The 27,330-nt window shown below is 38.0% G+C and overlaps 1 protein-coding gene across 1 annotated transcript; it reads left to right on the top strand.

The window, feature by feature from the left end:
- Positions 1-8,552: 8,552 nt before the first annotated feature.
- Positions 8,553-10,548, top strand: six6a (SIX homeobox 6a). Its single transcript, XM_055053403.1, has 2 exons — positions 8,553-9,430; positions 10,273-10,548. The coding sequence occupies exons 1-2, from the start codon at positions 8,859-8,861 to the stop codon at positions 10,436-10,438; spliced, it is 738 nt and encodes a 245-aa protein (XP_054909378.1). The 5' UTR covers positions 8,553-8,858; the 3' UTR covers positions 10,439-10,548.
- Positions 10,549-27,330: the final 16,782 nt, after the last annotated feature.

Here is a 27,330-nt window from a genome sequence, read left to right as displayed (position 1 = left end):
AGTCTCTCGCTCAGATAATGGGCACTTGAGATGTTTTTATAGATTTAAAAAAAAAAAAAATCTGTCACACTTCCTGCATGTATATTGCTGATGTAGACATAAATAACAAGATACATAAAAATAAATAAATAAATCCGAGGCGCCATGTGGGAAGGAGAAAAGTCCTCTTCCTCACACGGCGTGTTGAGTCGCACACATCCTAAGGAAAATGTGTAAATGTCACTGTTGGAAGAAGCTGTGATAGTGCACACAAAAGAGCAAAGTGTGTTGCTAGAAGACATTTATTGAAAGCTGAGTGTGTGTGTGTGTGTGTGTGTGTGTGTGTTGACTTTGAGGCAGAGAGGCTCTTAGACAATGTGAAGTGGAGGTGAGGCTCAGGCGGTCGTGGTTGCGGCGTCGCGACCTGCTCACATATCCTGTGGCCGCCTGGCAGCAAAAGAGCTCTGACCATGATGGGTTTTGACTTCTGTCACCTTACAGAGTCGTCAAGAAGATCTGATCACAAGGACCGCCACTGATTTATTTGATTATTTTTATTTTACCTCCACCAGGATGCAAAGCGGGGAAGAAAGACAGCTGGAATTGAGGCACCACAAAAGAAGAAAAAAGCTTTGCTGCTCAGTGTTTGTGCACAAAAGGCTGCCTGGTCTCTGCGCCTCCTCTCTTGCTGGTGCTGCAGTAAAAACACTTCCACTATTTACAGGTGTCAGAATAGAGTTGAATAAATGACTAAATTTCTCGTGGCTGTGATGTGATGTTCAGTTTATTATTATTTTATTTTCGCGGCGGCGTCCTGATCGGTTCTAAATTGTGTCAGTGTTTAGAGTGGTGTGTGGGCGGCTGCATGCATTAATTCATCCCACTGTCTTGTCACATAAAATCTGCAATCCATCCACACACGTTACTCATGTCTATATATTCACAGTCGTGTTCAATAAGTTAGAATATTACTGAAAAGTTCAATTATTTCAGTAAACCGGTTCACATCATGTGCCTTAATTACACTCAGACTGATATCTGCAGGCATCGATGTACTTTATTTAGTTATTTATGATGATTTCCTGCTTATAGTTAATTACATTATTGATAGATTTTATTAAGTTTACATTATTTTTATTGGTAGGATGTTTTCATCTTAATTTGGAGGAATACATGTCTAAAAATCTGTGCACTAATTTTTGCGTAGTAAATTGAGTCACTGCAATGAATCAACTTTTTCATAATATTCACATTTATTGAATATGATTGTATTTCATGACTTTATTTTCCAGAATCTGGAAGCAAACATGCACAACACAGGTGTGAACTTTCATAAACTGATCTCTTTTAATCTTTTTTTTTACAATTATTTTAGATTAATTACACACAGATTGTTTGTAAGCTTTTATATACAGTAATTTGAATAATTTACAGATGCTTAAGATTGTAATATTACCTCAAATGACATTAAATTGCAATAAGAAAAGATACAAAAAACACTAAAACTGATCAGTTTCTCAGATTTTGCTTTTAGTAAGTAAATGTTTGAGTAAAATGAACATTATTTTATTTTATTTTATGAACTACTGAGAACACGTCTTTGAAATTCCAAGCAAAAATGTTGTATTTATTTGCAGAAAATAAGAAATGGTAAAAAAAAAAAAAAAAGATGCAGCTCTTTCTGACCTCAATGCAAAGAACACAAGTTAATATTCATTTAGAAACACTAATGTTTTCAGTATTTGGTGGAGAAACCAGGAGGTTTTCATTTTCTATATATATGAACAATGTAGTCAACCGTTCGTGATTACCATCCCGCCATGTTGGCTTTGACAAACACAATGTTGCTTCATACCCACAAGTACTTTGTTGTCCGAGTTCTATGTAGGTGATGTTATACGTCTGTTCATTTGTGATTTCTGCTCTTTCTGTTGCTCTTACACAAACACTCACAAATGCAGGCTGGATAAAGTGCTGCACTGTGCACCATGCACTCCCCCTAGTTTCATTTAGCCCTTTATCTGGCCAGAAATTGACTGCATTCAAGAGTGGAATGGATGTAATAATTGCATGCGCTCTGTAACATGCTCTACAAATGTGTTTTTTGAAGGGGAAAAAAAAGGTAGGTTTCAAGGTATTACTAATGGCTTTCTGCCAAGGATTCAAGGCCCTTTTTTACTGTATTGTTTGTTTGCAGCAGTCAAACGGAGCCTCCCTCCGTCAGGTTTGCAACCGGCGGTGAAGATGGAGCTTTGAGATTCTGGAAAAGAAAAAAAAAAAAAACACACTCAATTTGGCGTTTCAATTCTGAGCGGTATGACAAAAGGAGAATTTCAGTGAAGTTACGTTTACAGGCAACAGATGGTTGGTAAGACCTTTTTGTAATATGCAGGAGCCCTGCAGAGATTTACACAAGAGAAAATCTCTTTGACCCAGGTCCAGTGTGTTTGTGTGATCTAACCAAAATATACCTATTTTTACAGGAGCTTTGCAAACACTCCAGCATGAATAAGCTGCTGTTCCGAGCATCACTGCATGTTTTAAACCATTTAAACCATTTAAACCAAGCAGCAGCAGCTCATCAGTTTAGCAGAAGTCGAGTTTCATTTGCTTTGACTGTTATAAAAAAAAGTAGCTGAGCTGGTCAGTCCACTGCAAAAACACCAAATCTCACCAAGTATTTTTGAAATAAGACAAAACTAACTTAAAAATAACTTTTCATCAAGATGTAGGAGCTGCAGGAAATAATCTGCCAGTTCAATTTTCATCAATACTCAGGAATTTAACTTAAAATAATCTCCAATAGCTTGCTGAAAAGTTATTTGTTAGTTTTTCTTCCAAGTGCACTAATGCATTTGCACTACAAAGTAGATCAAAAGTCCTTGGTACGGTTTGGTGTTTCTTCACTGCAGATTTTAAACATCTTTTGCTTTATTTCGAAGTCAAATTCTTCACATAGTTTCACATAAATTAGATTTCCAGTTAAGTTTATGATCCAAAACAACTCCTACAGATTTAACCTCAATCTCCACCAATCTGTAAAAACAGCGTATTTTTTAGATCCAGATGTTTGTACATGTCGCCCCCGACACCAATGCCGACCTGGGCATCCGCCCAAATTGTGTCCATGCAGGACTGCACTTCAAAAACACAAAATCTTACCAAGAATTTGGGTCTAGTTGGTCGTGCAAATATATTACTTCACTTTAATTAGACAAAAGTGGATTTAAAGACATTGGAGCTTGTTTTAAGTAAATAATTCCCTAATATTGATTTTAGAAATAGTACTAGTTCCACTGGCAGATGTTTTTCCTTATAAGCAGACATTTTCTGTACTTTTTCACTCAAAATTAAGGAATTATTGACTTAAAACTCAAAGTTACTGATTATAAAGTTACTGATAATCAGTCGCTTTTGGACAAAGTCCAAAAAAAAATTGTACTCAAGTAAAAGTAGCGCTACTTTAATATATTTTTACTCCAGTAATTATAAAAAGTAGCCGTCCAAGAAATTACTTAAGTAAGAGTAAAAAAGTGTTTAGTTAAAACTCTACTCATGTATTGAGTAACTGATCAAATTATCAATCATTTAGTATTTAAAAATTATATAACCAGATGTACCAAAATATGAAGTTGTGTTGAAACTTTGGTATTTTAAGAACCAAAATGACAATAATTCATATAAGTAACAAAATTAACTAAGTCAGGCAAAGAATTGTTTTTTCCCCAAATCGGTTTATTTCACTAAAAAACTTATGAAACTTTAACAAAAACTGCAGGTGTGTTTCTGTGTCTGGTGAATTGTTGGTTAAAACATGTTTGTTTTTCATTCAGTGGGAAGAAAATCCAGAATTTTTACTCAAGTAAAAGTAGGAATACTTCATAATAAAACTAAAAAAAGCTGCACAGTTTAGTAAAAATACTAACTTGTTTTAAAAAAAAAACTACTCAAGTAAATGTAATCGAGTAAATGTAACTAGTTACCACCAAATCTGCTCGTAAGTTAGTTTTGTGTTATTTTGAATGCACTAAGACGTTTGCACTGGGATCTGTGTGTGTGTTTGTGTGTGTGTGTGTGTGTGTGTGTGTGTGTGTGTGTGTGTGTGTGTGTGTGTGCGTGTGTGTGTGTGTGTGTGTGTGTGTGTGTGTGTGTGTGTGTGTGTGTGTGTGTGTGTGTGTGTGTGTGTGTGTGTGTGTGTGTGTGTGTGGCACCTCTTGGCCTCTTCCCCCAGATCACTGCTGCCTGTTTTGGCTCTCCTCTCTCCATGTCAGCTGTGCCGTGTGACTGAAAGGCACCGGATTACGTACACTAGGGGCCAATGGGTCAGCGGATAAGAAGTCTTCTCTGTTACCACAAATCCACAGATTAAACGTAGCGTCGAGAGCGAGTGCTGCCCCGGGGGCAAATGGGTCTGAAACACAACTCTGGGAGAGATTTGGCTTTACTCTTCTGTCGCTGTGGAGCCACGTGGCAACATGTCAGACTTTTTTAAACGTGTCCGGGTCATTCTGGGGTTATTGGTACCATTGCTGATGTGATATCTTAATTGGAAAGTTAATCCTGAGCTGAGGCAGCTGACAGTATGCCTGAACGATACAGAGAGAAATCATGCTGCAACATCAGCATCTTCTGCTTGCCTCAGGAAATGTGCAGCAGCATTATGAGTCTGAATACGCCGCCTTTTATTCTGCAAAAAGAGTAAACTCAGAGTATGTTAACGCCGCAGTGTTAAGATGAGATAAAGTGAGGAGGAGCAGGAGGAAAAGCAGCAGCAGATGGGTTTAGGGAAAGGTGCGGTAGGACAGTAGCAGGAGGGCCGTTGGTGACAGGCTCTTGTAGCGTCTCGTCTGCTCCAGTGATCCCAGGGAATCTGGGTCATTTCCAGCCTGTTCGTAACTGTTCCCGCTCCTTTCCCTCCCTTCCCCCCCTCCGCCCTGGGCGAGCTGCGACCCAGCTACATGCTAATGATGACAGAAAGTAAATGTGCTGCTATCGCAAAAAGAAACCGAGAGGCAGAGGTGGGCAGAGGACCCAAAGGTTGGACTCCAGTAAGAGAAGCACCACTTCAAGTAAAAGTAGCCAGGAAATTACTAGTTACATTCACTTGAGTAACTTTTTTTAAAATTTACTTTTATGTACATATTTACATTTTAGTTTTACTAGACTAATTTTATTATGAAGTATTTCTAAAATTTCTGGATTTTTTACCCACTGAATGAAAAACAAACATGTTTTAATTAGAAATCCTCCAGACTCAGAAACACACCTGCAGTTTTTGTTAAAGTTTCATAACTGAAAGAAACTAATTTGAAGTTTTTTTAAATTTGCCTGATTTTGTTACTCATGCGAATTGCTGTCAGTTTTGTCCTTAAAATACCAAAATTTCTACTTAATTTATATTTTGGTGCATCTGATTATATAACTTTTAAATATTACATTTTTGATAATTTGATCAGAACTTTTGACCAAATACTTTGTTTCTCTTTCTTGACTTATTAGCAGTTCTGCTGTGCATCAAACACCTCCTCTGTTATCTTTAACTTAAATAAGCTAAAGCTGCACATTAACTTTAAAATTTTACCGTTTTCAACTTTTTTCATACAGAATGATGGAACCAAGAAGCAAATATCCTTTGCTGCAGCTTGAAATCATTTTTACACCATTTTTGGCGCCCCCTGTAGGGCACGCCCATTTCTTCTCTAATCTATCACTTCCAGTACAGTTTCCTCTGGATCCTTGTTTTTTTTCTGCTTAGCTTTGAATAATATTTTATTATCCCACAGACGATTCACTCCCAACCATTTTACTCCTCTGATAAAAGCAATATCCTCCATCTATTAGGTTCCAACATCATGGCTGCAGCATTAGTCTGATCCGCTGTGCACCATCATTTCCACGAATACCTGCCTGGATCTTCATTTCCTGACAAAAAACTCTTGACTCAGTTGCCAAATACAGACAAACGCTTCCATCTTCAGCAAACCCGGTTTTAGGATGAAGCTACCTGAGTGTTTCCTGCACACATTATGCTCCAAATGTGCTGTGCAGCAGAAAAGTGCTGCAGTTCTTCTTGCACTCAGCTGCTAAAAGATCCAGGATTAATCACTGAATCCTGCTTTGTATTTTCTGAGGTGTTTGTGGAACACATGATAGAGAAAATCATTTACACGTGAAGAAAATGCTGACTAGAAATATGTTTTACACCATTTTTGGCGCCCCTCCAGCGCAGCGCCCTTATATCGCATGTAGTCCACACACACACACACACACGCACGCACGCACTTTCAGTCAAGTTTTATGTTTTATCTTTCTGTAAATCATGAAAGTTGCTGCTGCTGAGTAGAAATGAAACAACTTCTGTCACAGATTTGATTGGTTTTTCTGGTGTTTCTTTCTATAATCAGCAGCTCAACTCGCCAAAAAAGAGATACTACAATAAAAACCAACGCAAGAAACAAGTCGTGCTGTTGTTTGAAGGCTGCAGCAGTGGCTCTATGATTCATGGAGGAAACGGCCAAGAAAGGGGAAAATAGTCGCCTTTGAATGAGCTGCACTGTGTTGCTGCAGTGAATGTGCGGAGATATTGGTGTCAGGAGGCCGATCTCCCGCTGACACGGTGACACCGGCCTGGACGCGCATACACAGCCGCAAATTAATATCTACACAAACAGAAGGTTGCGTGAGACATAGTAGCTGCAAGCGAAAGGTTGCCGTGAATGTTGGCAGTAAATGAATAAAAACGGCTGATTTGCAAGGTTTTCAGCGCGTAAACTTGCTGGATTATAAAGGCAGAAAATCCCTTTGAGGTGAAAAGAAAAGCATGCAGATCATCTTTTGTTCTTTTATAAATGTTTTAAATTGATAAAACCTGGTGTACTACTGTTATTTGCGACCCTGCGTTTAAGAGAGCCACGCTTATATTTAATAGATGCTTCTTCTATAGCATTGCAGTCCTTGTGCATCCAGTTTGGGGCCGGATGCATGCAGACATTAAAGATTTACTGACAGCTAAATATTTCAGGATGGCTCCTTGTCAGTCGCCCTCACAATTTATCCCCCTTCGTCTGATAGATGGAGGCTCCTTTATTTACACCCGGTTGATTAAATGTGGGCGAAAACAACTGAAAAGTTGATTTTTTTTACTTATAAGCTCTTTTTAAAGCAGGAAAGTGAGGCAGCTCAGTTGATTTTTGTTTTATTTGCGGGGATTTTAATGTTTGGTGTTGAATGAACCGGGATGAGCAGCATTTATTGCGACTGAGTCATGAAATAAATAAATAAATATATAAGAAAATCCCGAAAGGGTGAAATTAGAGGGAGTGCGCGTCCTCTCTCTTTCTCTCTCTCTCTCTCTCTCTCTCTCTCTCTCTCTCTCTCCTCTCTCTCTCTGGAGAGGAAGAGAGAGAGAGAGGAGGGGGGTATCTGTGAAAATAATATCAGGCTTTTCCGTCAGAATGAACTTTACTACTGTATCCAGCCATGAAATAATCTGACCCGACACTTCAAACCATCTGCGCTATCTATCCGCCCTCTTATTTACTAAATCAGCCTGCGCACAAAACGGAGTGTGTGTGATAGCCCACTAAAAAACCCGAGGAGCCTGCCGGGCCGTCATAATCCCACACACACACGGACACACACACACATTCCTCCTCTGTGTGTTTTTTTTTTTTTTTTTTCTTTTTTTTTGCGCATCACAAACTGCACGCTGTCGACGCCGATGGGGGGAAATAAAGAAAACATTAATTATATACAGGAAGACTGTTTTCTTATCTGTTTAACAAACACAAAACTGTAGCTTGAAATGTAGATGTAGATTAAAAAAAGCAAAAGAAAGAAAATTGATGGGATTATTGCGAAATAGGGAATCTGACCAAAGCGTAAAGAATTAAACTCCGAGCGTAATGATGCGCAAGGCTGCGTTATGAATCCCAGCGATCACCCTCAGAGCCACAGGCTCTGGCTAAATATGATATTGTCTGTTTCATTCTGCAGCCTGACATTATCTGTGTTTTTTTGTTTTGTTTGTTTGTTTGTTACCTTGGGGGCAGCAGGGCCGTTTGTTTTCTGCCCAGTTGTGTCATTTCGCTGCGTAAAGCCGCCTTAACGCGCTCTAACGTTAAACCGGGCTGTGCGTCTGTCCGCATATTCGCTGCGCGCACTTTGTGCGACATAAAGAAGGCGCATAAAGGGAAGAAGGAAGGACAGAAGGAAGGAAGGAAGGAAGGAAGGAAGGAAGGAAGGGAGCGTCGAAACGTTTCAGGACGCGCAGCAAAATAAAAAAAGGGTCAAAATGTTGATATTGTGTTTGAAAAGGGAGGCGCTGAGGTTTCCTTTCCGCCCGATTGGCCGGACTTGACAGTGATTGACGTGCATCCATGGCAACCGCGCAGCCAATCTGCCAAGTCCAATAGGAAATCATCGGAGGGGGCTTGACTAGCTTTTTCTCTCCCCCCTCCTCACCCCTCCCTTAAAAATACATCTCGGCTCCGGCTTTAATTCTTCCCTGCATTCAGTCCCAGGCTACCTTGAAAAATATACCGCCGCTCGGGCTTTAAAGGCTCCAGCATCTCCGGTCAAGTTCACCGCGGCGGAGTGAGGATGCGGTAGCCGAGGCCCCGCACAGCATCGTCCCTCCTCAGCGGCGCTTCCCTCGGCTGCTCAGACGGGTTGGTCAGTCCGCGAACTTTGGGATTTGCCTTGGTTTTTCCTTCTTTTTTTTCTTCGTCTTTTTCTTTCTTTTCTTTTTTTTTTTTTTTTTTTTTGGTGCCTTGGATTGCCTCGGCGCACGGAAAGAAGACGCGGAGGAAAGAGAGAGAGGAGAAGAGAGCGAGAGAGAGAGAGAGGAGGAGGAGAGTGGAAACCCAGGAGAAGCCTCCATGTTTCAGCTGCCCATCCTGAATTTCAGCCCCCAGCAGGTCGCCGGGGTCTGCGAGACTCTGGAGGAGAGCGGCGACGTCGAGCGCCTCGGCCGCTTCCTCTGGTCGCTGCCCGTCGCGCCGGCGGCCTGCGAGGTCCTCAACAAGAACGAGTCGGTGCTGAGGGCCCGGGCCGTGGTCGCTTTCCACACCGGCAATTTCCGCGAACTCTACCACATCCTGGAGAACCACAAGTTCACCAAAGAGTCGCACACGAAGCTGCAGGCGCTGTGGCTGGAAGCGCACTACCAGGAGGCTGAGAAGCTGCGGGGCCGCCCGCTGGGGCCCGTGGACAAATACCGGGTCCGGAAGAAGTTCCCGCTGCCCAGAACCATCTGGGACGGAGAGCAGAAGACCCACTGCTTCAAGGAGAGAACCCGGCACTTGTTGAGAGAGTGGTACCTGCAGGATCCGTACCCGAACCCCAGTAAAAAGAGGGAGCTAGCTCAGGCTACTGGACTCACACCCACACAGGTGGGGAACTGGTTTAAGAACCGGAGACAAAGAGACAGAGCGGCGGCTGCGAAGAACAGGTGAGCTGGAGCATCACTGACCCGGTAAAGAGAGAAAAAATACAGATTTAAGCATCTGGAGGCAAATTTACAGCCAGCAAACCAGGCCGAACCACCCAGCATGAACCCAGCATGAACCCACTGCAGCATCCAGATCAGTGTTATTATTTACTATTAAAGGCTGATTGGTGACAAGAAACGTCAGACAAAATTATTGGGATGTCTCATTTATTATGAATGCAAAAATAGCTGCACTGATTTATTTTTATTTTATTTAATTTCTGCTTAGCAAGAAACAATAACAGAAATTTGAGATTATTTTTTTAAATGAAAATATTTGTTTTATCCTAATTTTGCCAAAATAAATATATAAAAACATTTATTTAAATCAGAGCAGATGTTGCTGATTATTGTATGTAAATCCTGCTTCATAAAATCATAATATTAGGATAAAAATTTATATTTTGAGAGTTGTTGTCATAATCATCCTAAAAAAAAAAGCCAAATTGGAGCTGATTTAATGTTAAAATATGTGTAAAATATATTAAATATAATAATAATAATAACTTTGAATATTTTCTGAAATATTCTAAAATATTTTCATCTTAATTTTCAGTGGATAAACAGATGGAGCGTGTTTAAAGCCTGATTAATAATATATTGTTTTTGATAATCATGCTAAAATATCCCAATTATAATTGATTCATTATGAAAATAGCTAAGAAAAATCTCATGTAATCATTTTGCAAACATCCTAAAACACTTTTATTTTAATTTTCCATGGATTCTCGGATGGACTTCCATCATGGCGGCCTGTTTTACGCATCTCCGTCTCTCTGTCTCTCTGCTTGCCCTCCGTCCAGGCTACAGCAGCAGGTTCTGTCCGGCGGCTCGGTTCGCTCCCTGGCGGATGAGGACGGCACGGTGGACCGCTTGGGGAACTCGTCCAGCCCGGAGGCCAGCCTGTCCAGCAAGGCGGCCGCCTCTGCCATCTCCATCACCTCCAGCGACAGTGAATGTGACATCTGAGCAGCGCGAACTGACCGAGTAAAGGGGGAAAAGACAATCTAATAAAACAAGTAACAGTGCCTGCGTCGAGTTAAAACACACACACACACACACACACACACATATATATATATAAAACACACCACTGACATTTGACGGCTGCCAAAACACGAGGGGACCCGCCATTCGTGGGTGCCATTTCAGGCCTGTGTGTTTGTCTGCGTGGAAACTGAAACCGGACATTTCACGGACTAATGGCGCCTGAAGATGAATTTTTTTTTTTAAAAAAAGGGACAGAAATATATTAAAAAAGAAAGAAGGAATGAAAGGAGGGATGAGTGTCCATCTGACCTGCTGTTCTCTGTGGGTATTTCATGTTGAAAAGAAGAACTGTGATATTTTTACTTTAAAGTTTTATAAATAATGTTTATTTGCTTATTTATAACGATCTGCTCTATTGTCTCTTCGAGTTTCATATTCATTTGCTTGGTGTTTTTAATACATACCTTGTACACAGGTGAACCTGTTGAGCATGCGCGCTTTAGTGACGTTGTGTTTCAGTAAAAAAAGCAAAAAAAAAAAAAAAAAAAAAGAGGTAAAGATAACTTAATAAAATAACTGTTGACCAAGGAAGATGAAAGTTTAGCCTCTTTTTTGAGCAGAATTAATCGATTTTCGATTTTAAATCAAGAACCTTTGGGCTGTTTGGTTTGGGAGATGTTTTTTTTTTTTGGAGGGGTTTTAACGCCACGGTGCTGCGTTCACTGACACGTTTCAGAGCGAGGAATAATTGGCCAACATGCTCTGCGTCGCGTAATGCAGGGTGACAGGGAGAGGTCACCGAGAGGCCGGCTCACGAACCCGGATGATCCGCGGGAGAGATCATAGAGATCAAACAGCGCAGCAGATTGCGGAACCTGGGCCGCCGCTCTGCGCATGCACCAAAACAACACAAACAATGCGCCTCCTTAAAACCTGCAAGTGTCTATTTTCCCAAGACGTAATCAGAGCGCAATGAATCTTTTAATTGGCGATGCGACCCTCCAATCTTATTTCAGCAACACGCCGCTAAAGTGCGCACGACTGATGCGCACATTTGCGCTTTCTGTCCTGTTTTAAAGTGAGAATCTGTTTATCTCGCAGCCACATTTTCCTCCTTCCTTTCCAACATTGGTGGAAAGATTCTTTTTTATTCCCGCTGCTTCTCTTTCAAACTCACTGGGACAAAAAAGCAAAAATGTTTCCGTTTCTATTGAGCGCAAAGGCGACAGGGAGAGTAGATGAAAAAGTCTTTCCAGCAGTCAATAAGGTTGTCAAACTGGTCAGCGGTAATCAGCGCTAATGATGGGGTCCGGGGTCCCAGTCCGGACAAAAGGGGCCCCGCCGCTGCTTTGTGCGGAAAAAGCTCCAAAGAAAAGGCTGCAGAGGACAGTCTGGAGCACCGGCGTGTGTGTGTGTGTGTGTGTGTGTGTGTGTGTGTGTGTGTGTGTGTGTGTGTGTGTGTGTGTGTGTGTGTGTGTGTGTGCGTGCGTGCGTGTGTGTGTGTGTGCTCATTTGTCACGTTGAAGGATTTAATTGTTATCTTCTTACTTGTAGCAGGATGCTGACTATAATCCACCAAACTTTCTGCTTGCAGTGGCCAAAAACAGGAAATTAAATTTAAATTCTTGGCATTTTAGATTCTAAGAAGTCAAGAAAAACTGTATTTATGTGTTTTTATCAATATGTGATCAGAACTGAATGGATGTTTGCAAACACTTTAGGTTGAAACTGGATCCACGGTGCAGATAAAAACTATAATAATAATAATAATAATAATAATAATAATAATGGTAATTTTTGAACACTTCTGCTGCAGCTTTTTATCTGTTACAGGGATACTGACTTATTTACATTTCGTCCCGTCCGCTGAATCTTAACACTTATTTTTATTTAACGAAACTAAAGTAAAATAAGAAAATTGATTATTAATCTAATATTTGTTTCCAGATCTGATCTGTGTGGAGGAGTTAAAACGCAGCTATATGCCAACAAAAACAAGCAAATGTTGATTATTTGAGTCTCAAGGCTTTTATTTTTTATTTTAATTTAATTTCAAACAGAAAATTGTAACATTTTTTTTAAATAAATTTGATTTAATTTTCGCCAAGTAGTTGGTTCTGTTATTATTATTACTGCCTTTAATTTCCGGGTCTGTTCCGCATTTGAGGAAAATGCTAAAATAACTGAAGTCTGTGATGCTCTGCTGCTTCCTGCAGCTTTTTATTCACTGAATCATTGAACTAATAAGAACATTTAATCATCAGAGCTGCTTTGTTTAAAATACACCTGACTCCAAATCCCTAAAAGTTTCTGCTTTACTGAGCAATTTGAGCGCTTTTAATGGATTTAAATCGCAGAAATGCGTGTTTTCTGAACAGACTGGCGCAGAACTGAACCACGTGGATGATTTAAGGACGAGAGTTTTTGTATCTGAGAGCCACAGAGGGAACAAACACCTAACAATCGGTGATCAGAGTGTAAAATATAGTAACTGGAGGCGACATTGTCTCGCAGCTGCGCGGTTCACTGCTTGTGTAAAGAATATTATAGCCCATAGGATAATGAAAGCTTTGCGCCTAAGAATCACTTGAGTTTTTCTTTTATTACATTAACGCTCCGTGGGAATTAAATAAGGAGGAAAAAGCGACATTATTGTGTTTCTTTGCATAAATCTGGAGATATTTTGCGTCCTTCATGTCCATCCTGTCTTCACTAATAACTATTTCTACAACCCAGATTGCTTGTTGTTGTTTTGTTGTTGTTTTCCAAGGTTGCACCATTTTCCACACTGAGATATTCAAAATAAATAAATCTGATCAAAACATCTCAGGTCACAAATCAAAAACCTGCGGATGATCCTCCTCCCAACGGCTTTATCCGCAGACAATGGGAGGCAATGGCATGTGCTCAGGTTCTGAAGGCTCTGCAGAACAGAACAATGGACTTCATCAACAGCCGGACACGGAAATGTCAGTGGCGCCCCCTAGTGGCGGCGGGATCCGCCCGCACGCCGCGGAGTGATCGTGGTTTTCAGCTTTATGGTGAATTTCTCGATTTTTGCCAAAAATAGTAAGTGGATTTCTGAAACAGCAAAAAGGAAAAAAGGGGGGAAAAAAAGGGAAAGTTTCTTTCTCTAAATCATTCATAAGGAGATACACTGCAAAAACACAAAATCTCACCAAGTGTTTGGTTTAGATTTGAGTAGAAATATCTTATTTAGTAGCTTTTCAGCAGGAAATGAGAGCAATAATTCCTTAATATTGATGACAGTACAAGTCCATTGGCAGATTATTTCTCTTATTACACTGCAAAATGTAATGTCTTGTTATAAGTGAAATAATCTGCCAATTGAACTGGTATTTTCATCAATATTAAGGAATTATTGCTCTGATATCTTTCTGAAAAGTTACTTGTAAGATATATTTGTTTCATTTCAAGTAAAATATTTGCAGTAGAAAAATACATGGTAAGATTTTCTGTTTTTGCAGTGCATATACCAGCCAGTTGATGTTCATAAGAGTCAATAGTGAACTATTTCAGAAAACTGGCTGATCAAACACTGCAAAAACACAGAAAACTGGCTGATCAAACACTGCAAAAACACAGAAAACTGGCTGATCAAACACTGCAAAAACACAAAATATTACCAACTATTTTTTGGTCTAATTTCTACTCTAAATATCTTTCTACACGTTAAGACGACGTAACTAACTTAGAAGTAATTTTTTTTTAAAGTATAGGAGTTTGTTTAAAGTAAATAATCTCGTCGTATTGACAAATAAGTAGGAGTTCCAGATTGTGAGTTATCACCACTATTAATAAATTATTGACTAAATACTCTTCTATCTTACTAAAAGTTAATTGTAAGTTAGATTTTTTTCTTATTTCTAGTGAACTAAGATACTTGAAACTAGACCAAAGACTAAAGTTTGCGTTGCTCAAAAAGATGAAACGAAACAGCAGCATAAGTTCAAACTATTACCGAATAAATTATCTTAAAATGAATTATTTACTTAAAACAAGCTCCCTTATCTTGCTAAAAAGTTACTCTTAAGTTAGTTTATCTTTTTTTGAAGTGTGCTGAGATATTTGTTCTGACCAGACCAAAAATACTTGGTAAGATTTAATGTTTTTGCAGTGAATGCTCTGCAGGGTTCATTTGGGAGCGATTCACAAATCCAGGACAGATTTAGAAAGAGTCAGATGTGTTTTTTTGCAGCAGCTTTTAGAAGCGATTCCGTCAGAAATGCAGAAGCTGGGACTGAATTCTGCATTTCACATTACATTTTACATTACATCCAACAATTCCTCGATTGCTGTGCAGAGATTTTGAAAAAGCACAACGCAGCCACAGCGTGCCTCACTGAAACAGAGCAAGAGGCTGGATTTTTGGAGCATGCAAAATAGCATATTTAAACAAACAAACTTGCTGAAAATATGAATATGAAATATATGAATTTCTTTATCTTTTTTATGTAAACCTGCTTGAAGAATTCAATTAATCTCAAAGGATGCACAGCAAATAAATCCTCTTTTAAATTCAGGAATTTATGAAAATAAATTATTTACATGTATTTCATTCCACTTGTATCTGCAATTCAAACCAAAACAATATTCTACATTTAAAAATCTCCATCAAAGTGACAAAGACTTTGATTTGGGAAAAAAACAAAGTTCTTAAAATGTTTGTTCAACTTTCTGTTCAGCTGATAAATGTAGGAAACCGAAAGATAAACAGTATATTTCTCATTAAACCTTAAAAAGATGGAGATATTTTCCTCATATGGTTTTTATATTTGAAAAAATCTCCAATAAATAACAAAAACAAAAACTCACATGATTCACACTGAGTCAGGTTAATTATTAGCAAGCAGTAATTATATTTACCTGGTGATTTTAGCTCCTAAATGCTATAGAAAGTTGGCAGTAATGGTTCTGCCTCCAGTTAAAACACTTTTCTCAGTTTTGGGTAAGAAAAAATGTTTTAATAAATCAGGCTACAGGAAGCTTTATTGATCTTATGACAGAAGTTAAATTCATTAGAGGCTGCAGAAACTAGATTATGCTCCAGATGTAAGAAAATGAAGTCAGTTCAGGCCAAGGGAAAACATTTTTAAAGTGCATCCAGTAAATTTGCTACTGCCCAGTTTGGCACTGTATGGAGACAAATTGGGGCCATAAATTTTCTCAAAAGAAAAATATTAAATAAATAAAAAAAAACATATTTAATTAAAACCTAAAAAAAATATTTTGAAATTACAAAAATATTATCAGAAAATAAAAATGTGAAATTTAATTTAAAATCACTTTTAAAATTCAACTTATACTTTCAATTTCAACAGAATTTTTTAATTTAAAAACTATTATTATTTTTTTTTTAGCATGCTGTTACCTTCCTAATGAGAGGCGGCACTTGTCATACATTTCTAAATAGAAAAAAAAATGGTTGTGCACCGCTGCGTAGTGCTTCGTTTATTATATTAGCCATGCTAGTGCTGGTAGATCGTGTTTTAGACAGATTCTTTTAACATGTTTTAGTGACATGCTGCCCTGTAATGTTTTATATCTGCCAGTTCTTGCTTGAAATGTGTGGTAAGAATATGTGAAAAACCATTAAGTTTTATAATGACTGAAATGTAAGTAGGCTATGTCATATGAAAGCTTTGAATTATTACCTCACTAGTTATATTAATTAATTTTGAACGAAAGGAAACAAATATTTTCCATGGAACGGTCCATTTGTACATGGACCCCTCTGATAAAGCCTTGCTCACCCTTTGGCCACCCCTTGAAAAAAAGTCTAGCTCCGCCACTGCTGCAGTGATTACAAATCTTCAAGTTGGCCATTTTGAGAAAGAATATGCAGGAATAAGGAGTTATAGCTCAACAACCCGGACGTGACGTCAGCAGGATTTCAGTACCATGGACAGAGTCCAGCAGATGAATCCCCTCCTGCTCATAATCACAATCATATTATGTTACTGTGAGCTGCTGGTTTATGTTTTATCCACTTAAAGAAGAATACAGAAAGAAACTTTCACCCAAACTTTAAATTTAATTCGTTATGCAGAAGTTTGAACAACTTTACTGTCAACAGTCTGAATACTTGTGATGTAACTTGAACTTAGATGAGACTTTATTGACCACATTGTGTTTCCAGCTTTAAGGAGCTCAGCTGACATTGATTACTTCCTTTTATTGTTATTTTTTTCTTTCTCTTTAAATGAATCCGTTCCGTGACTTGTCTGCAGAAATATGGATCTCTGATTGTGCGCATATCGCTGCAGCACAATGCGAGAGCCGGTCATTATCTCTGGGGGCTTTTGTTTTGAAAGACGCCGCCAACAAGCCTCGGATTAGAAAGAAAAATCGTGGTGCATTGTGGGATTGCTCGTATTGACACAATGGAGCAGGAAGCTGCCGCTGCTGGGGGTCATTTGGGGGCATGAAATGCTCCTTTGTTTTCCTTTTTTAAGTTGAAATTGTTTTCTTTTCACTGTTATTTTCTGTTTCAATGTAACTTCATAAACACAGTGTTGGATGTCATGTTATTCATTCAAACTACAGACTCACATGAACATTATTCTGAGGTAATAATGACCACATAATCCTGACTTGTTATTTCAACATCTATAGATTGTTTGTTTTATTTACAGGAAGGAAGAAGTTTATTTATTCACTATCACTTTGTTATATATACTGCCTATAAAAGTATTCACCTTCTTTGCTTTTACAAATCAAACATGATCAACAAAATTTGTTTTTACAAAAAAATTCTTAACGTCAGAAAAATGACGACTGAATACAAATATTTAAATAAAATATGTGAATCAGTTTTTTGTTAAAAAAATTACATTTATTTGTTAAAAAAGACCAAATTTTGTTGATTATGAATCATTTGTATAAGTAATAAAATGAAAACAAACATGGAAGGAAATAACCAGATTTACAGTAATTATTTGGATCTTCTGTTGAAGAAGTGAAAATTATACAGATTTATTCTGTATTTTACACTTCATTTTTTTAGTTGATAAAGAAAATGTCACTATCAGCCAATAGGGGAACCAATAACCTCCAAACTGGTTACTAACACTCCGCAGGAAACACTGCCACCAAGTGTTCATGACTGGTAATGCGCGTCTTACGTTCCTGTGGATAAAATTTTCAGAATTGTTTTAATTTAATTTAATTTAATTCAACCAAATTGGAGGAGTTTTGAGAACAACAGGTCTGCCACAACATCTCAATCTGATTTAAGTTTCTACTTTGACTAGGACGCTTCTTAACTAGGACGTTCACCTTGAGGTGGTTTTACTACAGAGCAGAATTCATAACTCCAGCGATTGTATATTTTTTCACTATTTCAAAAACATTTGTGTCATCAGTCCACAGAATATGTTATCATTGGAGGAGTGAAAATTATGTTTCTGTAAAATGTGAGTGGCCTTTATTTATTTATTTGTTTATTATTATTATTATTATTATTATTATTATTATTATTATTATTATTATTATTATCATTATTATTATTATTACTATTTATTTATTGTGTTTTTTTTTATTCACCTTCAAAATCTAACATGGAGGTCATTTTTTCCCAGTCTGTCTCTCTTATTGTTGAATCATGAACTCTGACCTTAACTCGATGTTCTTTTTGTTATTTTTAGTTCTTGGAGTAATTTTACCAGCTCAGACTCTTCCGTTTTAACTCTGTTTTTGTTAATAATGTTTCTCGCTGTCCTATTATTTATTTATTATCTATTTGAAAGATTTTTCTAACTCAGTTTAGGACAGAGTTGGGTTGTAACTACTTTTAGTTACTCAGTTACATTTACTTGAGTAACTCTTTAGAAAAAAATACCTTTAAAAGGATTTTACTCAAGCAATTTTAGTATGAAATATAACTTTTAACTTGAGTAAAAGTTCTGGATTCTCTATTTGCTGTGAGCAGCTTGCACTACTCGCTACATTTCCACTCGCACAAATTTTGAAAATATTTCTTAAATGTCGAAAACAAAATACTATTGTGCGATTCCGGTATTTCATTAAATAAGAAACGCAGTTAAAAACACACGAGTGTTTGTTTACGTCATTTAAAACACACAGCGCCATCATCCTCCAACTACTTCCTGTTGTCTTCTTCTTCGTGTTTTGCGCCAGTGAAATCACCCGGTTGTTGCAAAAAAAAAAAAAGTTTCCATTTCAGTTTTACAAAATAAACCAACAAACTATCTTATGCCAGCACCAAAACCTTTTATCAAAAACGAGACTATTTGTCGACAACCGACCAATTGGTGGTTTCAGTTTGCCCCGGGATTCATCATTGCTAACATGTCAAATATTTCCAGTGGGAAACATGCAGCTGTTCCCTGAAGCGTTTAGAGTTTGGATACAATTTATGAGGTTTCCAAAACCCAAATGGAGTCTGGAATAATGCAGCAGGTGAATGGAGGCCTGCAGCTGACCTCATTTCATTAACTGTTGTTAAACGTCCCGATTTTTGTCATAACGACAGTCAAAAGATCAACAAGTGAAGCTAGTAATGCTTGAGTTTATGTCCCAGCGTTTGCAATATGGCATCATGTAAACTATGTGCTGCAGTAACATCAGTTTTTCCATTTAACCACCTTTTTATGCTCAAGTCATTGTGCACCCGCTTTGTAGGCCTTGCAGTTCTCATCCTATTGTTGTAGTTGATATTAACATCCAATGGCAGTTTGTGGCCCTCATCATTTTCATTATCGCTGATTTCTGGCAATTCACCTTGCAGTCCTAATGCAGGACTCATTGGATAATGTTCTTTGCCTCAGTTTGGCTTATAAGGCAAGAATGACTCACCAAATCTCTTGGGTAAACCAGAGTCCAAGCTGCTGGAGGTTCAGTGTGAAGCTGCTACAGTCAGTGATAAGTTGGGGTCATATGTCCGCTGTTGGTGTTGGTCCACCGTGTCCAAACGCTGACCAGCTGTTTACTGGCTTCATTATGCTGACAAGCTTTTTTGTCCACTGCAAAAGCTCAAAACAGAATATTTTTGTCTAGTTTCTCAGCACACGTGAAATAAGACAAACCTACCTTACAAGTAACTTTTCAGGAAGAAATAGGAGCTTGTTCTAAGTAAATAGTTTTTTAATGTTCATTAAAAAGTTCTAGGTCCAATGGCAGACATTTAATCTTATAACAAGATATTTTTCCCATGTTAAAAATTAAATAATCAGCCAGTAGAACTTGTACTTTTTTCTCAATTTTAAATATTTACTTAAACAAGCTCTTCTATCTTGCTGAAAAGTTACTGTAAGTTAGTTTTGTCTTATTTTGAAATGTGCTAAGATATTTGCACCAGAAACAACAAAAGTATTGGTAATATTTTGTGTTTTTGCAGTGAGGAGATGCATGTGCAGTACAGTCCAAACTTTTCAGGAGATCCATATTTCTGCTTAAATATTATGTTTTATTGTTCTGATGTCATATTCTGCTTTTGCTAGAAACTAAATTTTTAATTCTTCTCAGTTTTAAGCCATTAACATGAAATAAAAAGAATAAATAAATAAATATGTAACTCTGGATGCAGTTAATCTCTTTGATATATAATTTTATAACTTCTGAATTACTGAAATTAATTAATAGTGCAACAATTTTCTAATTTATTGATTGGTATTGATTATATCTGCTTACCTGCTGTGTTGTTTTATTGTGTTTTGAATTTAGTATTATTGATGTTTATCACTTTGTTTCAGCTGTGGCTGCTGTTAAAGCGTTTTATATATGAAGTGATTGTTATTGATGATGATGTAATGACTTTAGTCATTAATATTTGATCGAAAATAAGGGAATTTCAGGGATGTCTGTACTTGTAGTAACACAGTATGGCCACAAGATGTCACCCGAGGGCTGCAATAGAAAAGTCTGTAGAACGGGAAGAAATAATGTGATAGGAAACTTTTTTTATTTTATTTAAACATTTTCTTACTTTTAGTCACGAATTTTAATTTAATCTCAAGAACAATAACAAAACAAAAAAAAACTTCAAAAACATGATTTATTTTCTGCCTTTCCTCCTGTTTTCTGCGTCCAAACAAAGCAGCTGCAGCTTCAAGAGTTTCCCTCCAAGTGTAAATGAGAGTACAACATGACTGGGAGGCTGGTGTGAAAGAACATGTGTAAAGAAGTGTGGAGGCGGAGTAACGGCACCAGTTGGGATTTTAAAGGTCTATATTTAAACGATCTGGTCTCCAGTTTCTGCAGCTGTTGCCAAGTTTAAGTTCAGTGATGTTCTTGGTTCACATAGTTCACATAAACCTGCCAAACTCCAAGGTGCAGAGCAAGGGACTGTAGGACAGCCTTACCTTTACTCACAAAGCATCAAACTGCTGAGGTGTCATACACTTGTAAAGTTGAACATTTACACCATGTACTTTCAAATCTTCCAGTTTGCAGGCATGACTGAAACTAAAAATCCACCCAGAATATAAACTAAAACATTTCAGGATCTCAGAGAAAAACAAAGAGAACACCAAAATGCTGAAAAATCTCCTTATTTAGTTTTTTGTTAATTGACTCACATATTTTCTCAGTCACTGCATGGATCATGTTTCCAGTTTACTGAAAGCTGGTATTTCAAACAATGTTTCTTGGTGGCAGAGATTTGTTGAGTCATCTTGTTTTCATGCAGTGTTTTTTTCTGAAAATAAAACAGTTTCTGTCTGAAAATGATCATTATCTTGATTTGTCTCACCTCCAGACAGAAGAAGCAACCTGGAGGTTATAGTGACCAACACTTTTGGTTACTTTAACTACACCAAAATTGTTTGTACCAAATATCTTGGTACATTTTAAATCAGACAAAACTAACTTAAAAGTAGCTTTTCAAGAAGATATATGAATAATATATTAAAATTCCTCAAAAGTACAAGTTCCACTGATTATTTCACTTATTACAACATTTTTCTCATGTTTTAAGTTAAATAATCTTCCACTTTTCCATTGATTTTAAAGTAATATTCACTTCAATAAGATCTTAATTCTTGCAAAAAAGTTTCCTGTAAATGAGTTTTTGATTTCAAGATATTTGCACTAGAAACTAGAGCAAAGCTACTTGGTAATATTTTGTTATTGCAGTGTGTTTTTTATGCAAATTGTCTTAAATTTGCAAAAACCAACAGTTTCGGTCTGAAAATTATAATTTCCTTTTCCAGGCAAATAAAACTGTTACTAAAATCTTCCAAACTGACCCACATCCAGCTCTCTAGAAGTGAAAACGTACCCATATCATAAACATTTAATTTAAATATTATGAAGTCCAACCACTTTGCCTGTAATTTGTGAGCAACTCGTTTTGGGTCTGCTGAAGAAGGGCTTGTGTGCCCGGTGGCAGCTCCGCTCCTAATAACAGAGCTTAGCTGGCATACCAGAGCGCATGGCAGGTCGGTGTAGAGCCCGGTAATTACCAGCACCCGCTGACACCATGCTGCAAATGCCCCGCTCAGCTGTGGCAGCACCAGCACAACACTGGGCCCCCGTCCTCGTCTCTGTCCTCACAGCACAAGGAGACGTTCGTCCTCATTGCTGCATGTTTTCTACTGAAACAGGAAATGGGGAAATTCACAGCAACATCAAGCAGGCCTGTGATAAATTATTAATCAAACTCAATCATTTCCATTTGCATGAGTTATTGATTTTCTCTCTCTTTTTATCAAAAACTGAAAGGTAAATTTAATCAATGAACTTCTTTAATTTCCTTTATTTAACGCTGTTGAGATCTGGAGCTTATTTTCAAGAGGGACCGGGTCGTACACAGCAACCTGGTCACAAAATGAAACCAGTTAATGCATATGCACAAGGGTAAGACAACAGAAAACAATTTAAAAGCAGAACCGCGCAAAATAAATCCAATGAAATCAATTCTGACATCTGGAGTTCAGACTGGAGCTGATTCATTTCACTGAACTCCTTCTTTTCAGTTCAGAATCTTAAGTTTGGTCTCAACTATCCGTTTTATTTTGTTTATTTTGGATATTTCCAATGTCTTCCAGTTCCTGTGTTTAAATATTCATCAGAATTTAAAGTTTATCTCCCAGAGTGTTTTTTCCATTATTACTATTATATTATTTGAAAATGATTTCAAAACAATTATTAATTATTAATTATTGCGAGTTCTGACAGACCTGACACCAAGTTTAAACGTTCACAGAGAAAAGTGTTAAAAACAAGATCAATAATAACAACAACAACAATAATAATAATAATATTGTGTAAAACTATGACAGAAAATCCTGTGCAGTCGTTAGAAAGAGGAATATTGGATTTGCAGAGTCGGATCATTTATATGCATTCGGCTGCATCTAACAACTGTTTTAGTTATTGATTAATCTATGGATTATTACTACAATGTTAGAAATTGATTAAAAGATGCAAATAAATTCCTTCAATTCCTTTTTTTTAATATAGGAAAATAAACATCCAATAACATTGATTATTATTGATTATTTTTTCGCTGCAGCTAAAGAAATACATGAATGAAGGGATTATCTGATCTGCTGGTTGTTTTTTGGATTAACAGATTGATAGTTGGATAGAAAAGGTGCATAATTTACCAAATGTGAACCAGGTGAAGCTAGAACTGCCACCTGAGGAGTTTTATCTGAAATGCAAATCGTATGTATGTTTTGTTCAGTCGTGGCTTAAATACTGCTCTGACTGTGTCGTTATTATCAGGAAATAACCTTTTTTTAAAGATCTGTACTCAAGTTGACGTTTATTTCAATAATCGGTTAATCTTTGTGTTCTGAACATTGAGAAAGAAAGACCAGATAAAAACTTTCTCTGCCATCATCTCAGGAACATTTATCTGCAAAAAACACTGCAAAACTCAAAATCTCACCAAGTATTTCAGTTGAGTTTTAGGTGCAAATGTCCTGAAATAAAACAAAACTAACCTAAAAGTAACTTTCCTCAACATGTTTTAAGTCAACAATCCTTAAATATTGATGAAAAATTGACATAATCTCCACTAGTAGATTATTTCACTTATGACATTTATCTGATGTTTATCTGATGTTATAAGACAAAAATGTTTTTCCAGGAATTATTTACTTAAAATGCACTCCGACATCTTGAAGAAAGTTACTTTTAGGTTTGTTGTGTTTTATTTGTGAGGTATTTGCAGTGGAATCTACTGGTTTAGATGTTGTGTTTTTGCAGTGCAGCTCTGAATGAGGAGACAAAAAGAGTTTCTCTGTGGATGAACCTGGAGAAAACATCGTCCAGGGTTTATTTGGCTTGTTTCATGAATTTAGTTGGATGAGGGGTTCACCAAATCCTTTTTGTTTCTCCTTGTTCCGTCTTTCTGTCCCGGTCCGCTGTGTTTTCACCCGCTCTCATCTTCCGTCATCTAAAATTGGCCCAGCAGCTTTTCTCTGCCGGACCTTTTGTCCCAGCTCAGGGAGACGTTTGGCACACAGAGGATCGAGTTACAACTTTCATTTCCTGAATGTTTTTCTTTCTTTCTTTTTTTTTTGTAGGGAAACCAACCGGGGTATTTTATCCCACCCTGCAGTATTAGGATGAATAACAAGGGAGGGGGAAGATGGCAGCTCAGATTCAGGCTGATGTCACTCCTGCATCGTCAAACAAAGTCCAAACTTTGAGTGGCTGCAGGGTCGTTGTGAAGGGTAGCTGCGGTTCGGTCACCATCGTGTTGGAGCGCAGGGTGGGGGGGGGGGCTGTTACTCGAGCTGTTTGCTGGCCTGAAGGATGGATGATGCGATGCCCCTCAGGAGTGTGGGATAGATTTCATAATCCCATCCACCACACCGCTTCCTTTTGTTGTGTCTGCACAAAGACACGTCTGGCTCCTCTCGTTGCACGTTCATGTCATTGTCCAAAAATACAACAACAAAAAAAGAAGAAGAAAGCAGCAGCAGCAGCAGCAGCAGCAGCAGCAGCAGCAACAGCAGCAGCAGCAGCAGCAGCAGCAGCAGCAGCAACAGCAGCAACAGGAGCAGCAGCAGCACTGCTGCAGCACAGCAGCAGCAGCAGCAGCAGCAACAGCAGCAGCAGCAGCAGCAGCAGCAGCAACAGCAGCAACAGCAGCAGCAGCTGCAGCAGCACTGCAGCAGCAACAGCAGCAGCAACAGCAGCAACAGCAGCAGCAGCAGCAGCAGCAGCAGCAGCAACAGCAGCAGCAGCAGCAGCTTATGTTCAAGATCTTACTGAAATACTACTGTACACTGCAAAAAAACATCAGATCTTTCCAAATATTTTTGGACATTTGAAAAAAGATGAAACCAACAATCATGTCTTAATATTGATGAAAAAGTTGTATCACTCACAACATGGAAAATGCCTTGTTATAGGTGAAGTGATCGGTTGCTAGGTGACGGGCTGCGCTTGGCCAGTGTTGCTAGGTAACGGCGCCTGTAGAACTAGCAATATGTGAGAAATTATTAATTGAAATTATTAATTGAAATTATTAATTTAAATTATTAATTGAAAATTGTTTCTTGTCATTTAGTTTTGTCTTATTTCATATGTAATAAGTTTTTTTGCACTAGAAACTAAACCAAAAATATTTGGTTGGAGTTGTTTTATTATTTTTTGCAGTGTTTGTGCTTCACAGCAGAAAAACTGGTCGGTCCTTTGATAGTTGCTCAAACTAACAACGATTAGCAGCAACAGCTGCTGCGTTTCACCGATTATCCTACAGAAACTGCAGGACGGGGATTATTGGTTTCATTTTTTTATTTTATTTCAGGTTAGTCGATGTTAACAACAACATGCGGTGCTGCAAAAATACAAAATCCTACCAAGTATTTTTCTGGTGCAAATGTCTTATTGCACTTCAAATAAGACAAAACTAACTTAGAAGAAACGTTTTAGTCAGTAATAGGAGTTTGTTTTAACTAATTAATTCCTTAATGTTGATGAAAAAGTACAGGATATTTTATTTATAATTGTTTCCCATGTTATAAAATAAATAATTTGCTAGTGGAACTAATGCTTATTCATCAATATTAAGGAACTAACTACTTAAAATAATCTCCTATCATCTTGCTGAAAAGTTAGTTGCAAGTTTATTTTGTCTTATTTGAACGACTCTGTAGGTTTTGTGTTTTTCCAGTGTGATCATTTCCTAACTGAACATATTTTTCTTTACAGTAATTTGAGTTTCTACACATAATTTAAGTAGGTAATCAAGTGTCAGTGACTAATATTTGTTCTTTTTTGTGTTTTTTCCTCTTCCTCCATCCTTTTTGTCTCTTTCCTTTTTCATCTATCACCTCTGAAAGTGACATTTGTTTTTCTCGTAAAGCTTTTCTAATCGCATCCCGGGGCTGAAGTCACTGTTTTGTCTGACTCTGAGAGACTAATGACGCTGACGAATATCATTTTACTGTTGAGGGATCCAAAAATATAGATATCTGATTCTCGGGAACCAGAGATGAGCTTTGTGCCGGTGAGTCATGTGATCCTCCAGCCTCTTGGACACTTTTCATTTCTGCACGTCCGTTATTGACAGCTAAAGCACGTCTCATCTTGTTTTATGAGTTTCCATCCTCTCTCTAACACGTTTTTTAACATTTCCCTCCATCATTTGGAGGACGTATATAACTGGTCTTTATTTGACGCGAAACATGCTATTTCACACCCTCATATTTGGGGTTTTTTCTCTGTGGCGTCCTTCCTCCTCCTCCTCTTCCTCTCGGTTTCTGAACTCCAGGTCAGCCATCACTCAGAGGAGTGGAAGAAGGAGATAAATATTTCTTTCAGCCGTGTCACATAGAGGCTTCCTGAATGGCTTCCTGCTGTCTTTGGCTTGCAGCCCTTCGTATCGGCGCAATTAACATTTTCCAGCAAAACGTCAAAGATTTATGGTATAGAAATTTAACTGTTTAGTTACTGTGTGGGATTTACTTTGATCAGCTCTGTTTTCTTAAGAAACATTCAGGAACATGCAGTCACACACACACACACACACACACACACACACACACACACACACACACACACACACACACACACACACACACACACACACACACACACACACACACACACACAGCCAGGAGCATTGTCAGATCCATGCATCATTGGTAAGAAAATCTCTCTGCCCCCCTACCTTCCACACCACCACCACCTCCACCCCTCTGAGGCAGACCTGAAAAGATCCTTTTGTCCCTCATCACCCACCCAAACCCTCCACATCTCCCTCACCCACCTCCTCTCTCTCTTACACTCACACACACACACACACACACACACGCACGCACGCACGCGCACACACACACACACACACACAACCCTCATGCAGTTTCTGGTTATAGATACCTGGGAGTCTCTTCCCTGTGTGTGTTTTCTTCTTTTTTTTAAAGGTGACCTATTAAACTTCCTTGAAGTCTATGAGCGATACGAAACATGTTCATCACTTTTTTTTTTACATTAGATGAGGCTTAGATAATAATATTTATTCAGAATTATCTGTTTTAGATCCTCCTGCCACTTTAAATCCAAACAATCCGCTGCTTGCCACACCCCCCACGTGAAAATGACTGCAAACAGATTCAAAACTGTACAACTCTATGTCTTTGAAAAGCAGAAGTAGAGCCTCCTGCACAACCAAGAAGAATGTGGCAAGTAGTTTCTGGATGACAAGTTGAGTTTTTTCTTTTTGGTCCACTCTTCAGTGCAAATATCATGAGATGTTGTTTTCAATCTGTAATTTATAACAGCCATAAAAACTTGAACTTATATCCTCTGGCAGATTATTTCACATATAACAAGAAATTTTTTCCTTGATACAAAGACATTTTCAGTAGAAACTTGACTGAAAATACATGATATGATTTGGTGTTTTTGACAGGATGGGAGGAGTTTTG

Source organism: Poeciliopsis prolifica, unplaced genomic scaffold (assembly GCF_027474105.1).
Source record: "Poeciliopsis prolifica strain line A6 unplaced genomic scaffold, Auburn_PproV2 SCAFFOLD037, whole genome shotgun sequence".
NCBI classification, from domain to species: domain Eukaryota; kingdom Metazoa; phylum Chordata; class Actinopteri; order Cyprinodontiformes; family Poeciliidae; genus Poeciliopsis; species Poeciliopsis prolifica.
Note: the sequence above shows the minus strand (reverse complement) of the source record. Positions and strands in the feature narration are given on the sequence as shown.